This window comes from Ascaphus truei, chromosome 3 (genome assembly GCF_040206685.1).
Source record: "Ascaphus truei isolate aAscTru1 chromosome 3, aAscTru1.hap1, whole genome shotgun sequence".
Classification (NCBI taxonomy): domain Eukaryota; kingdom Metazoa; phylum Chordata; class Amphibia; order Anura; family Ascaphidae; genus Ascaphus; species Ascaphus truei.
This window is the reverse complement of record NC_134485.1, coordinates 254,511,581-254,527,362: the sequence shown is the minus strand read 5'-3', so window position 1 is coordinate 254,527,362 and position 15,782 is coordinate 254,511,581. Positions and strand designations below refer to the sequence as shown.

General features: G+C 46.2%; 1 protein-coding gene across 2 annotated transcripts in view; it reads right to left on the bottom strand.

Moving 5' to 3' along the window:
* The window catches only part of TUBGCP3 (tubulin gamma complex component 3), a 101,445-nt gene that overhangs the window by 9,170 nt on the left and 76,493 nt on the right, over positions 1 to 15,782 (bottom strand). For both annotated transcript variants that reach the window (XM_075590687.1, XM_075590686.1), the window contains exons 16-17: positions 6,779 to 6,847; positions 3,528 to 3,663 (exon numbers count right to left, since the gene is read on the bottom strand). In XM_075590687.1, coding sequence (XP_075446802.1) covers positions 3,528 to 3,663; positions 6,779 to 6,847 — 205 coding nt within the window. The remainder of the gene's footprint in view (positions 1 to 3,527; positions 3,664 to 6,778; positions 6,848 to 15,782) is intronic.

Below are 15,782 nucleotides of genomic sequence, written 5' to 3'. Positions count from 1 at the left end.
GCTTGGCACACCCCTTCCTCTGACATCAGCAGTCAGATGAGCCCCGCTCTGATTTGCTGGTGAGAAAAGATCCTACGCTCAGAGTGGTGGGCTGCCCGAATCAGAGCTGTCTCTCTCAGTCTTCAGACTTACAGGTAATCTTGGGACAGGTCCAGTGAAGCGCCGGTAGGGGTTCCCAGGGGCTCTGCATGCAATAGTAAAGCACTAGGCATTGCGGTGCCAGGGCAGCCTAGCCTAGCTGAGGGGCAGTTCTGATGAATAAGGTTACTTGTCCCAGGCATAGTCCAGTGACGTGGAGCGGACAAGATTAGCGTTTTGTTGAAGCACACGCCCTGCAACTAGGAAAGTCTAGTTTTCAACCCCCAGACCCCAGCAAGTGTGTGTATATTCCGTCTGTATTTTGTATTTCATTGTGTGTACGCTGGGTTACCCAAATAAACCTAATTTTATTCCACCATCTTGTTTTGCCTAGTGAATGATCCCAGAAATAAATTTGATAAAAGTCCCGGTCTCGCGTGACACTAACTACATTATTTTATTTTTTCAATTCAACTCTTAATGCCATCTTTAATGAGTTGTAATATACTGAGCATCCTTTGATGATTTCTATAGCAGGTTTTAACCACTTCCTCAGCAGTACAAGATATGTCCTGGTTGTGATAATTTGTTGCCAATATTCCCAGCCGTTTGAGCTGCAAACTGCAATAGATAATGTTACTTTAGTGATATCAGGATACATTGTAGCTGCTGAGTTACACTGACAGAGTGATTGATTGAAACTGAAAGGCAGCCATTTAGTGAACCCTAGTAAGCAGCATCTTTGCTGATCGATCACGGGAAAACAAATCAAAGCGGCAGCTCAGGTCATTAGTTAAAAAAAAAAAAAAGGTAATGAAAGACTGCATGAAAGACTGCATATGTTAAATTATATATATTTTTAAAGTGTCACTTGGATTGCCTCTTCTAGCGAATGTAGCGATTTTAAAGAATGTTGAAAGCTAATCTAACCAATTTAGTGAATTCTGCAAACGGGATTAGGCGACATTGCAACACACATTAACTTGGCAAATCCCTTGCCAAACCTGCAATCTTTTTTTTTTTTTTTTTGCAGCTGAAAAAGCCCAAATGTTGCCTGGTTTGCAACCGTGTGATAAGGTTTTGCTCGTCTCGGTTTAGAAACTCACCAGCACACTACTGCTTATACAGTTGCAGCGGCCGTTATCCGAGCAAATATTGAAATGGATTTCGAGATTTGCCTGCGATCCTCACTAGTTTTGCTGGGTCAGACAATGGCCCATCGGATTAAAACAGCAGGGGTCCCTGCGGTGTGAGTCCTACCGGAGTCTGCCTGTCTGTAATAGACACGCAGTAAGAGAAAGGCGCGCAGTTAGTGACTGATTCAGCCTCTCACAGGAGATCGCAGGGTTTTTATTTAATTTTAAACATTACAGTAATGGATAATTGTTATTTTGTCCATTACTGTTTTGTATTTATTTGGTGGTGTTGTGGGGGGTGGGTGTATTGATTGAAATGTAGGCCATGTTTATTTTTTTAAATACAGGAATGGTACCGCAGGCCACCGGGGACCAACAAGGACCCCTGGACGCCCACAGGTACCACCCGAGGACCCCCGGACGCCCACAGGGACCACCTGAGGACCCACAGTGGACACTTGCAGGGATGAACCGGGGGACCCGCAGTGACCACCCGAGGGCCCCCAAACACCCATGGGGACGACCCGGGGACCCCAGACACCCGCGGGGACCACCCGTGGACCCCCATTGAGGCCCGCATTGACCACAGAGCCTTGCGGGTACCACCCGGAGGCCCCGAGACACCCGTGGGTGTGGGGCCTGCGGATACCAGTGGGGACCCCCGCCGGCACGTGGTATATTAATCCTGTGTTTATAAAAATAAATATTGGTTTTAAGGTATGTGGGTGGGTTGTGTATTGGTGCTTACTAGATATTTAATTTTAAAACATTACAGTAATGTAGCAGGGGGTCTCTGGAGAACCACGTTGGTTTCAGGTCCGGAGACCCCCTGCTTCCCGAGATACAGGCCCCACTATGGGTTGTCGGTATCTCCTATGCATGGAAATGTCTCGCATCACGTGATCAGAATATTTCCATGCATAGGAGATACCGGCACCCCATAACGGGGCCTGTATCTCGGGAAGTAGGGGGTCCCCGGACTTGAAATCAATGCAGTTCAGCTCCGGAGATCACCTGCTACATTACTGTAATGTTTAAAATTAAATAAAAACCCAGTGATCGCCTATGAGAGGCGCAAAGTTATAGTGACTGATTCAGCCTCTTACTGCGTGTCTATTACAGAAAGGCAGACCCTGATAGGACTCACACAGCAGGGACCACCTCTGTATTAATCTGATGGGCCATTATGTCTGCTGCAGCAAAACTTGTGAATATATTGCAACCTACACACGGGATAACGCAAAATGTACCCATGTAAATGTTCGGATAACGGCCATTGCATCTGTATTTTCAGGAAAAGAAAAAAAAGAGAAGCGCAAAACCCTCAATGCAGTATTAAAAATAGTTTGTAGTAACAAAAGGGGGGGGGGGGGAGATAATGAACGCCTTAGTAGTTAAAAGCATTGAGGTATAAAAACCATGAGCCTGGACATCAGAGTAGGTCCTCGCGCTTCAACGTCCAGCCTTGTAAGGGTGATGGTAGGCAGTAAAGAGACCAACGCAAATTGCAGCGTGCAGCCCGGCGCAAAAAGTCCCAAATTACAATGGAGCAAGCTCTCACGGCAATGGTAACCCAAAGCTCGGCAGGAACACCAGGCGGGAAGATGATCACAGTAATGGAATAAGTAGACAAGCAGCCGCCCGGATGGATGCCGGCTTAGGTACAAAATAGCAACAGTCCGATTAAAAGGAGCATTTGAACCTCTCACCTAGTCCCAGCAGATAAGCACAGGTGGACAGTCAACTCTGTTTGCAGGGCACACCAGTGAAGCACGAAGAGCTCGCATGTGACGTCACCCCCAACAGGGAGACAGAAGGAGAGAACGGTCCACAAGGAACAATGTTGCAAACTTACAATAAAACATAAAAACCTTCGTATCACCAAAGGAAGGAAGATATATTAAGAGGTCAATTATGCCCAAACTATATCCAATGCGTTTCGTGGCGGAGAGCTAAAAGAAAAGCTACTTCTCTCATGAAGTAGCTCTGCGCTATGAAACACGTTGGATTTAGTTTGGTTTGTAACTGGGGGTCCATCCAAGTTAAACCAAACCATCCTATTTTCAGCTCCGTTGACTGCCGATTCCCGAGATAATTACTGGCTTGAAATCTCTATCCTGGGAAATATAATTGGCCTCTAAATCTCACGGTCTATCTCCCACCCAACCCCCTATTATGAATCCTAAAATAAATTTGAAAAAGAAAGATGCAAGGGCAGGATTGCTGCTTCCCTTCATTACCATTGAAGTCTCCACTCAAATTAAGAAGAAAAACAAAAATAGAAATACAACATTTCAGATTTGTTGCACTTACCTGGCATGCTTTTCAGCAACTTTGCATTGCACATATGTCCTTTCCAGATGTCCGTTAGTATATACTCCATACGCTTAGCTCGCCAGAGGAAGTTGAACACCCTGAGGTAATGACTCATGCACTCTCTGGTGAATACCTGCAGATATTATTAATGAAGAAAAATGGTCATCTGATAGAAACCTGATCAAATGAATCAATATGTTTTTTTTGTTTGTTAGCGAAACCTCAAAGAAATGTTATAGTCAGCCTCCAACTATGAAACATCTGAAACAATTGCCTGTCTTTCCTTAAATCACAACCCCTCGTCACAGTGCCTGTATACATTTAAAGGGGAGCCACTAAAAGCAACTGCTTTTTTGTATCTTTAAAAAAAAAAAAATGAACACTATTTCAGCAAATCAGTTGGTTATGTTTGATATACAGTATTTGCCTGCTTATGTCATGATTATTACTTTGCAAACAAAAGACACAGAACCATTTCATAAAAATATTTTAGACACAGCTTGTTCAAACCATCCAAAGCTTTGTTTACCACACAAATGTTAACAAATAAAAAAAAAAAAATCACACACACACACGCATTATTTACTGTTTTTTAAATATGAATTAAATGGCCAGCCCATAAAAAGTTAAAACTGATGAACTTGCTGCCGGTTTCAATTGAACTGAGATTTGGCAGCCATTTTGTTTCCCCTAGAAGGAAATGTAAATTTGATAACTTTACCAATGAGTATCTCAGGGACTACGGGGGTCCCCAGGGATGAAATTATCAGTGTTTGGTTCTGGAGACCCCTCTAGTTCCCATCTTTTAAAAAAAATTGGAGCAGGAGGATATAAAAAGTATAGTGCTGCTCAATTGTTTGTCACACCTACCTGAAAGGCTGTGTATGGGCCTGGAACGTCGCTTGCTCTGTGGTATGTTCTTTGACTAATGGTAACTTTTTTTCAATACCAAAGTCATGTGCACTGCTTGATGCCTATTTGGATCTACTACTTATATTTGAGTGATATGATTATAATGGTATTGAGTGCTACCCCTTTTTTGTTTGTTCCTACATACAATGGATCACATCAAAGTTCTACACAAAGTTATTATTTCACGAAGTAATGAATATGATCTGGTATCAGTCCGTTTAGGATTAATAGATGACGAAAAAGCATTCGATTCTGTCTACACCTCTGCCCTTTAAATGCTTTTTATATAAACACACACACTTCGGCAAGTCAAAATATAGTATGTCATTTATAGTTTCTCTTAAATCTGCATGCAAATTAGATAATACACTTCGTTGCAAACATGATCATACATTTTAAAAATGATTTTTTTTCTGTCTTCGAGAAACAATTATAAAACCTTCACTTAAAACAAAGGAAACACATACTACAGATCTGTGATAAAACTCTTTTGAATAATAAACCAGCTATTTTCTCATCAAAACCAGTGAATCCGTCATATTTTATTTTAAATATAACAAATAGGATCGTGCTTAAATACATTCTTTGCAAATTATTACAAATTAGTTGGTAGTCTATGAATAATGAAATACAAAGAATGAACTATTTTATTAAGGACCTGCTTAAATCTCAAAAGGAACAAATGAATTAATATATTTAAAAAAAATGTTTTAAACAAAAGCATTTATGCACTTAATAATTTAGAGAAACTGCGATTTTGGCTGAAGTGCTGACATAATAGGAGCATCACAGACACCAAGTGATCTCTTTAATCAGAAGTTCTCAGTTATACAGTAGAGAAGAAAAAAAAAATCACAAATTAGAGAGGGGGGTCTTTTTTTTAATGGATATACAGTTGTGTAGTTGAAATTTCAAAAAACATTGTGTAATTTCTAGAAAGAAGGTTGATGGACGATGAAAGAGAGCATGAAGAGAAGAGATTGAAAGATGTAATTGTATGCTTGGGCTTTTATTAGGCAACATAAGTGTGTTTTTTTGGAGTACAGGGACAACACCATGGTTTAGGTTGTATGTAGTAAAACAAATAATGAACTGAATGAGTAATGAATAACAAAAAAATTATAATAATTAAAGACTGAGCAAGATCTGACTGATATAAAAGACAACACTTTAAATAAGAATAAGTACAGTATTTTCATGTATTCTCTCCACAATATATACTGTACTTCAGAATGTAATACAGTAACATAAATCCAAGTATGGATTCACCTAAAATGTTTGGTGCAGTAGCATGGCAACAAAAAACCGTCCGATCTTCATAGTATGATGGAGACATCCAATCAAAATGTGAATTGTCTAATTTAATGTATGTAAAAGCAGCCCGGAGGAGAAAGACCGGGTCACAAATGGTTGCACAATTTTGTGAATGTGTATTTTAGAAAATGTGATGTCACTTACACTAGAAGTCACTGTAAATGGTAAGTTTAAATCTTATCTAAACCAAAGGTTCACCGAGAGCGGCAAGAACAGGGTGAACCAAAGGTCCATATGGGAAATTGGGGATACGATGTTGCTGCTTTCGACTGGTGACCCAGGCACACATGTTTGTGTGTCAAAACTAGCTCGCAAAAGAATACAATATCTCAAACTGTGGTGTAACACCGATCAGTTCTGGAAAAAACATCTCAATTCAGATAATTAATTAAAAAAAATAAAGTTGGGAGTGGTCCCAGGTGGGACTGCTGCTTTTATTTATTTATAATAATGTTTTACCAGGAAGTAATACATTGAGAGTTACCTCTCATTTTCAAGTATGTCCTGGGCAGAGCTATAACAATACATGGTTACATTAAAAGAACAGGGGTTATACAGTCAATTCACAGATATTTCATCGACAGATAGTTGGAAAATTGGGTTCAGGGGATAAATGGGCTGGTGAGTTTCAGATTGAAAAAGAGAAGATGTAACAGTTTACCACATTTATCATATAAGGGACATAATCTAACACCTTTAAAAAATGAATGGTTTCAAAATGACTATAAATCCATGCTCTAAAGCCAAATGAATAAGCAAGTCAAAACACTATTAGCATGTCCATCATTTTATTTATTTATAAAATGTTTTACCAGGAAGTAATACTGTACATTGAGAGTTACTTCTCGTTTTCAAATATGTCCTGGGCACATAGTTATGACAACAAATTGATCGCTACAAATACATGGTTATATTAAGTGAACAGGGCTATACATTATGTATAAAGATATTGCATGAACTGTTTAACATATTTGATCTAATTTAGAACCATTTCTATTACTCAGCATATAGAATAGTCTTACCGTGGCAATAGGTCCATCTACATGATAGTCTAAGCTAAATACATCCCAACCAGTATCTCCAGGAGACACCTACAAATAAAGAGAAGAATTAAACAATAACAAATAGATAACAAAGAGGACTTATGCACTTGCCATGCTGACATTACTCTGGAAATGTGCCCGTTCCAGACAGAAACACTAAGAGCAATAGCAGGTAGACTCCAAATATTTTTAATCAGTACAAAACGAAGCATACTTGTGTGATTGCATATCTTCTACATGTTCCCAAACCTGTTTCCTTCACCTCATGATTATTAGTTGTAAGAATTCCAGTTCAGTTACATTATTAGATTGTAGTTGGGCTTGAATCCAGTGTATAAAAAGGATGCCATGCATGATATTATGATTCATAACTATTCTTTTCTATCCATATTATATTGCATGTATCCAATATGACATTATTCTAATGGTGGTGAATTGGTATCTTTTGATAGATTCAGTTATATTAGGATAGGATTTGTTATAATGGGATTGCAGCTGTGTTTGGTTGTCTGAGCATGGGGGGTCCTGTGGGTGACATTGTCACTCAAATCCACAACTGTGTTTAAAACTGATGCAATCATAAGAGTGTATGGCATCATGTAGAATTAACAGGAGTTCTAAGCTTTCCAGAAGACATGCCATATTTGGTAATAAACTTGTATGGAGGATTGGCAGTTATGACAGACATGACATGTTTTAAGCTGTGGGGCCCTATCTGATAGTAGAATTAGTCGCAGCAAGGGCTGACTAAGGGATATTGTCTGGATACATATCCAGCAGTGTTTAGCTAGTTAGATTAAATGAGAGCTATGATTACACAGGTTAGAGAAGGGTTAACACCAGGAGAGAGAAGGAACCAGGTTTAACACCATGATACCAAAAGTAAACAGAAGGATTAAACCCAAGAAAGGAATAATAATTTATGCAAGTGTAGCCCCGGTGCCCTCCGGCTCCCAGAAACCCCCCTCCATTGGGTCAGCGCGGTCGCGGGTGCCGCAGGAGGCAGCGACGGACCCGCCGGCTGTTCTCAAAGGTGGGGGCCGGTGCAGGGAGCGAGCCGAGCTGTAGGAGGCTCGGCGGCGTACCCGGCTAGCGGGGGCCGCCATTGCGGGTGCGCGCGCATGCGGCGTGATCGCGCATGGGCGGTACAGGCTAGGAGGTTGTGGCAGCCCTTAGGGAGTTGCGCATGCGCAGTAGGATCGCGCACGCGGCCCCAATACAGAAACTGCCTCCGCGGGACTACAACTCCCATGAGGCTTAGAGAGGCAGGCACCAGGTGCCTCAAGGTGGCCAATGAGAGACCAGGATTCCCACACAGGCAGATAGATACATTTCGCGGGCTTAGAGCAACGGCAGTTAGAGCTGGGAGCAAGAAGGGGAAGGAAGGGTGTACACTGGCGACACACTTTATTCGAGCTCGGCTAGTCCCACGAATTCGGATATACCCGGGTGTATTGAGGTTTGTGACTGTTTTCTGCCCAAGTGCATTGAGGTATTTTCCAAGCAGGGATTGAAGCATTTTATTCCCGCTGGCTGCAATACTGCACAGTATATATATATATACTGCATTACAATTCATGAATTTATGCCATCTGGTAGACACGCGAAGCATTGCAGCCTATTAAATCCTAATCATTATCATTTAACAGATCAGCCGCCCGTCAGCCAGGCATGAACCCAGGCTGGGAAGGCAAACGCAACGGGGCTTGTCAGAGGTGAGGAGCGGCGCATTCCAGGTATCTGCCAGGTACATACTGGGTATTTGCTCGAATAAAGTGTGTCGGTGCAGTAGGGAGCAAGTGGCTCCTACACCAGGTAAAGTCCCCCAGGTCCCAGACAGACCCAACTCCCCACCAGGTTAGTGGGTAAGTAATAAGGGACAGCCCCTAGGTTAGGGACTCTGCCCTTAGGTGCGTGTGGTGTGCAGTCTTGTCAGTGTCACGGCTGTCAGTGCTGTGAGGGCTGACAAGAAGGCATCGTGTGTAGGTAGCAGTGCATTGCTGCAGGTGCTGGGAGTGTCAGTGAGTGCCAGGAGCAGCCAGGGGAAGGAGGTAGGGTGCAGGAGTCAGTGACTCCCTGCACTAGGCCAGCAGCCCCCTAGGCCCCAGATAGCCCTGAGTCACCAGTAGTTTGAGTGTTGTAGGGACAGGCCCCAGGTTAGGGACCGTGCCCCTTACTATTAGTGTTAGTTAGGGACTCAGCAGACGCTGCGCGTCTGTCCAGAGGGTTGGGCGCAGATCTTCGTTGTTGCTGCAGAGGCCACCCGGGTGGGATCGCCCCGGACGGTAGTTCCTGTGTTCATCCGTCATCGGATCCTTTGCGAAGCTCCGTTGCAGGCCCGAGCACTGGTAACCTTCATCAAGTGCACCAACGATACTATTAGATTCACACGGGGCCAGTGACTGCGCAGTCACACATATCATCTCACTAGGAAGGGTGGGAAACGTACTGTGTGTGTGGTTACTGGACACGGGGTGGGATCACCTGGTGAAGGGGGTAGCGTCCTGCGAGACGCATTAGTTAGTGTCTCCTTTAGAGAGGGACACCTGTTGATCTGTTGATTGTTATGCATGAGTATGGTTACACTAGTAAATGTATTGGTTGTTATACATACTGTGTGCTGAGTGATATATATTGTCCTGCGAGGAACCACTCCCCCTCTGGTGGGAGCCATTGCAGGTGGAGGCGCTGCACCGAGTACAGGGTTACTCATAATATACTTGCCCCAGGTTCCCTGTGGCGGAAGCTCAGCTCTCCTGGGAGCCTAACAGGTAAAGCACCACACCCGGTAACAGTAGGTTCTCCGCACTCACACTATATCTGCGATTAGGTGGGGGAATACCGGTTACATTTGGAGGCGCTGCTGAGATCAGACCTGGGGTGCCCTGTTCCATTTTTTTGTCAAATTGTCCACCATGTTTGTAAAGTCCGGACACGAGGTCCTCGCCTGGGCCTTGCGGTTAGATCTAAGCCCCCGCTGTGTGGTGGCCGTAGAAGGCCTTCCCGCAAATATATCAGATGAGGAGGTCTGTGATCATATGCGTAAAATCCCCGGGTGGCCATACGCCTGTATTATAGATGAAGATCAAGACCCCACGTCCCCGTGGAGATCGATGCTTTTTGTGGCGACACCCATGTGGGATATATGCCTGGCAGAGGCACCGTCCACATTGTTAATGCCAGGGGGCCCCCCTGAGGGTTACCCTTTAGTCTACTCTGACCAAGCGCCATGGCAACTTTCCCCAAGTTGGAAGCGTGCACGTGGTGCTGCCCTCAAGGCGCAGAATGACCTTGCAGAAAACTGTCCGGGATTGGCGGGAAAACCCCGCCAAATAAGTGACAGTGCAGAGCCAGAATCACTCCTTGAAAGAGTGTGCTGCCCCTCCTTCATATTCCACCAGGGGGAGCAAACACAGTGAGCTTCAACCAGAGACTGTTGCAGAAACAAATTATTTTCCCCCTGGGAATGACAGACTGCAAGAGGTTACACTCTAAAGTGTATGTGGGCCGGCAATTTCCCGGAATAGATGCACTCGTGCTAATGTGTCCCTGCTTTCAGGAAGCCTGTGACAAGGGAGTCGCCCTAGTCCAGTTCTCGCTAGGCTTCAAGACAACCGAGGTGGAAGGAGAAACGTGTATACAATGTTTTAGTACCACCTGTGACTGTTCTAGAGGCGAACTGGCGTGGGAGCCCGAATGTGACCGCTGCGGGGCATGTTTCTTGAAGCCTATTATGCCCAGCCTGCAGAACCCACAGAGGAGAAAGTGATTGGCTTCAATACTGAGCCGGTCAGTGTAGCTAACCACTCTACCCCCCTCACAACCACTCTACCCCCCTCACAGAAGTTCCTGAGAGCTCGAGCACTTTAACCGCGGTTCCGGTTCTAGAGTCGGTTCCAGAGCCGAACCAGCAGAGAAAGATGCGAATGACCTCTCTACTGGGGTAATCGATGCTGTTAACCTCTCTACCACAGAAGTTTTGGGGGCTCAACGTGCTATGACCCCAGTTCTAGACCCCCAAGATTTTCAAGCTACATGGACCAAAATGGACAGCTGCGACGCGGTGGTCGCACCGAGTCAGTGTGCTGTAGCAGATGTTCCAGGGGGTCCGTGCACCCCGGTTCTAGACTTGGTTCCAAACTCAGGACTGCAGATTCCTGAACCGCAGATTACGGAATCACAGGGTAAGGTGTCTCTACCCCCATCCTCTCTTAGTGATTCCAGTGACCAACAACCAGCTGTGGTGATGCACCCGCCGGCGGACCACACAAGTGAAGCTGGAGATAAAGAGACATTTATCCCATCTGCTACGGATCCTGATATGGGCCCGTGTGCCCTACAACGGCCAATCCGGCCTACTACAATGGTACCATCGGTCCTAGGCTGGGGACCACTACCTACCGCCTATCGTCCAGGCGAAGAGAAAAGTCAACCCCATCGTGATGTCCCGTGAAGTACAGATGGTACCTGACAGTGTTCCAGATGAACCGGAACCCATCGTAAGACAGCGGAGTGGTGAGGAACCTCCTTACTCCCCACAGGCTCCGACGGAGGCGGCCGTGGAAAAGGCTCCTGACCTGAGTGTGAGCCCGTGCGCTCCGACCCAAATGGTCCCAGGACTGGGATCCAACGCTCCCGAATTTCGAGAAAGTGAGTGGACTGCCCCAGAAGTGCCAGGGACAGGTCCCAAGACAGCCGAGGTGGGAACTGACAGCGTCCCCGAGGACCTGTTGGCCACCGTGAATCACCGCAGTGGTAAGGTATCTACCCTTTACCCCCTGCAGGGTGAAACAGAGACTTTGAGTAAAGAGGCATTGTTACTTGCTCACTTCCCAGCGGGAGCCTCCCAAGTTCTTAGGGACAAGGACTGTGTGGCGAGGGATTTTGTGAAAATTGCCTCCTTTAAGCCTAAAACGGAGCGCTCCATTCACCACGTGGTGGACCGTGGAAAAGGTCAAGACCTCCTAGCCTATCGCATCAATGCCGCGGATGGCCGGGTAAAGGTCTGGCCAAGAGACATGGTACTATTCCGTCCACCAGGGGGAGGAAGTAATAAGGACCCTGTGACTGTTACCCCCGAGCATGCTCTCCAAGAGATTCTCCCGGGGGAGGCTCACAAACGTAAAAGTGAGGTACCCCCACATGATCAGTTAGGGGCACACCGCAAATGGTCTCAGCAAGCAGCTAACACTCAGCTGGCCTCGGTTATCATATGTGACTTGCATTGTACCTTGTTGTTTAGAGTCAAGAGTGATAAGTTGTACATATCATGCTCTGCATTTTCATTGTGTAAACTTATGTCGAGTGACGTCGTTCCCCAAGCGGGGACGTTGGATTTTTCACCAGGGGGAGAGTGTAGCCCCTGTACCCTCCGGCTCCCAGAGACCCCCCTCCTTTGGGTCAGCGCGGTCGCGGGTGCCGCAGGAGGCAGCGACGGACCCGCCGGCTGTTCCCAAAGGTGGGGGCCGGTGCAGGGAGCGAGCCGAGCTGTAGGAGGCTCGGCGGCGTACCCGGCTAGCGGGGGCCGCCATTGCGGGTGCGCGCGCATGCGGCGTGATCGCACATGCGCGGTACAGGCTAGGAGGTTGTGGCAGCCCTTAGGGAGATGCGCATGCGCAGTAGGATCGCGCACGCAGCCCCAATACAGAAACAGCCTCCACGGGACTACAACTCCCATGAGTCTTAGAGAGGCAGGCACCAGGTGCCTCAAGGTGACCAATGAGAGACCAGGATTCCCACACAGTGAGATAGATACATTTCGCGGGCTTAGAGCAACGGCAGTTGGAGCTGGAAGCAAGAAGGGGAAGGAAGGGTGTAGGGAGCAAGTGGCTCCTACACCAGGTAAAGTTCCCCAGGTCCCAGACAGGCCCCAACTCCCCACCAGATTAGTGGGTAAGTAATAAGGGATGGCCCCTAGGTTAGGGACTCTGCCCTTAGGTGCGTGTGGTGTGCAGTCATGTCAGTGTCACGGCTGTCAGTGCTGTGAGGGCTGACAAGAAGGCATCGTGTGTAGGTAGCAGTGCGTTGCTGCAGGTGCTGGGAGTGTCAGTGAGTGCCAGGAGCAGCCAGGGGAAGGAGGTAGGGTGCAGGAGTCAGTGACTCCCTGCACTAGGCCAGCAGCCCCCTAGGCCCCAGATAGCCCTGAGTCACCAGTAGTTTGAGTGTTGTAGGGACAGGCCTCAGGTTAGGGACCCTGCCCCTTACTATTAGTGTTAGTTAGGGACTCAGCAGACGCTGCGCGTCCGTCCAGAGGGTTGGGCGCAGATCTTCGTTGTTGCTGCAGAGGCCACCCGGGTGGGATCGCCCCGGACGGTAGTTCCTGTGTTCATCCGTCATCGGATCCTTTGCGAAGCTCCGTTGCAGGCCCGAGCACTGGAGTGCTCGGCAGGTAACCCTCATCAAGTGCACCAACGATACTATTAGATTCACACGGAACCGTGACTGCGCAGTCACACATATCATCTCACTAGGAAGGGTGGGAAACGTACTGTGTGTGTGGTTACTGGACACGGGGTGGGATCACCTGGTGAAGGGGGTAGCGTCCTGCGAGACGCATTAGGCTGCGGTCCCAGTAATGTCTGTGACACGCGCCCCGGCTGGGTGGGGCGGCGCGTGTCACAGCGCTAACCGCGATCTGTGAGGAGAATCTTGCGACGGGAGGGGCGTGGTCGGGGATTTGCGGGGGCGTGGCCATTACGTCACGCGGCTGGTTCGCCCTCATTGGGTGAACCGCCAGTGGGGGCGTGGCCACGCCACCGTCGCTAGGAGTAAACTCAATTTTATTGAGTTGGGAAAAACCCTGCAGCACGGCGTGGCTGCACCTTCAGCGTCACGGTGCGTACTGGGTCCAGCCCCATTGAGGGGCAGTGCTTACACGCACAGTGCACGTCATGCCGTGCGCACAGGCTGTACTGGGACCGCAGTCTTAGTTAGTGTCTCCTCTAGAGAGGGACACCTGTTGATCTGTTGATTGTTATGCAGTATGGTTATACTAGTAAAGGTATTGGTTGTTATACATACTGTGTGCTGAGTGATATATATTGTCCTGCGAGGACCTACTCCCCCTCTGGTGGGAGCCATCGCAGGTGGAGGCGCTGCACCGAGTACAGGGTTACTCATAATATACTTGCCCCAGGTTCCCCGTAGCGGAAGCTCAGCTCTCCTGGGAGCCTAACAGGTAAAGCACCACACCCGGTAACAGTAGGTTCTCCGCACTCACACTATATCTGCGATTGGGTGGGGGAATACCCGTTACACAACCATCTTTGAAGATATTATAATTTAGTTGATGTCACCGCCATGTTGTACTATTTTTGTATGTGAGTATTTATCTTCAGAATAAACGTTTCTTTTTATGTGCTAAAACCAGAAAATGGTTTTGCTGGACTAATTATGAAAGACGCAAAGACATTATACACTAGTCATGCAGTGGTTAGACAGCAGACAAGAATTTTGGGTATCAACTCCATAAGTAGGCGGAACGGCTGCTCTGAACATGTCAAGACGCTGAAACAAGCCCACTAATTTAAAGGGGAGAGAGACCACTAAAAAATTAAAATCTAGGTTTTCTAAATATCACCTATTTAAGGCTTGCACAAGTGCATTCCGCAATAACATCAGTGGTGCACGTACAAAATAATTCTATTTTGTGATGGTTAGTTCGGAGACACCTCAAGACAAATGCTTTCAGTATGACACATCCCATAGTGTAATTCACTTTTGGGGGGGGGGGGGGAGGAGGGGGCATTTCAATTATACATTGCAATCCATTGAGGTAGTTACAATCACAGGCTACATATAATACATATGATACTTTTGATAATGAAGCAATAGAGTCGGTACATCCTATTCAAATATAGTTTGATCTTGTTCCCTTTGTTGGAATTTTTTGGTAGAGGGGCGGAAATATATGAGTCAGGCGATCAGGCTGTCAGATAGTCTGTAAACCCTGCTATTCTAAGGCTGCGCTTATAGTGCCGGTAACGGCGACAAAGCGACAGTGCTACCAGAAATCTGATAGCCACTGATATTTGATTTTTTTCGGCGACGGTCTCCCTTTGCGGCCAATCGGGAGCTTCTCCGTGCCTCTGCCCTCCCCTTTTATGACGTCATCCAGCAACGTCGCCTAAACGTCAAAATACAACTCGCCGCAATGGCGACGGGTGACGTCATCGGTCGCGTCACCGGCTTTATAAGCGCAGCCCAAGTCGATAACTATCTTCGTTCAGTCCCCCCCCGCCCCCTTTTTTCCCCTCTCTTGTTCCTCCCCAACTTGGGGAATACTTTTGCTGTATAAACGGGACTAATGGGAATAACTAAAATAACATAACAAAGTTAATCTGGTACTTTCTGTCTACTCCCTCCTTATATTATCTTTTATGTAATTCACTTTTTATAATAAAAAAAGCTGCAAGTGAGCACACTTTTGAAAAATGAACAGTGTTGGCCATTATTACAGTGGAAACAGCAACTTTTTTATACGCACACACACATGCCTGCACACACACACACAAGCTCCTGACATCAAGTAATAGGGCGTGCAATTATTAAAACGTGAGTTTGGGGCTATTACCTAACAGGCAACGATTAAATGCATGTTTTGTGTGAAATAAAAAAAAATATTCTGTAGTGGTTCAATTAATAGCAGAACATTTAAAAAGATCTACTCAAGAGCTCTGAAACAGGGTGACCAATTAGATGGTGGAAATACAATTTCCCCACGTACACACACACACACACACACACACACACACACACACACACACACAATAAAGGCTCTATATGAACAATATGCATGACATGCGCTTTTAAGAGGGTGGAAAAATATGATTGGTGCATCAGCAAGTTTCATTTGCTTTATTGTTAAGGGCCCGCCTTGGTTATTAGCTTGCAGGCACTCTCAATAACAAGAGTTTTATTTTAAAGATGAGGCTTTGATTCTTATTTTGATTTTTACAGCACAGACGAATGCTATAAATAATGT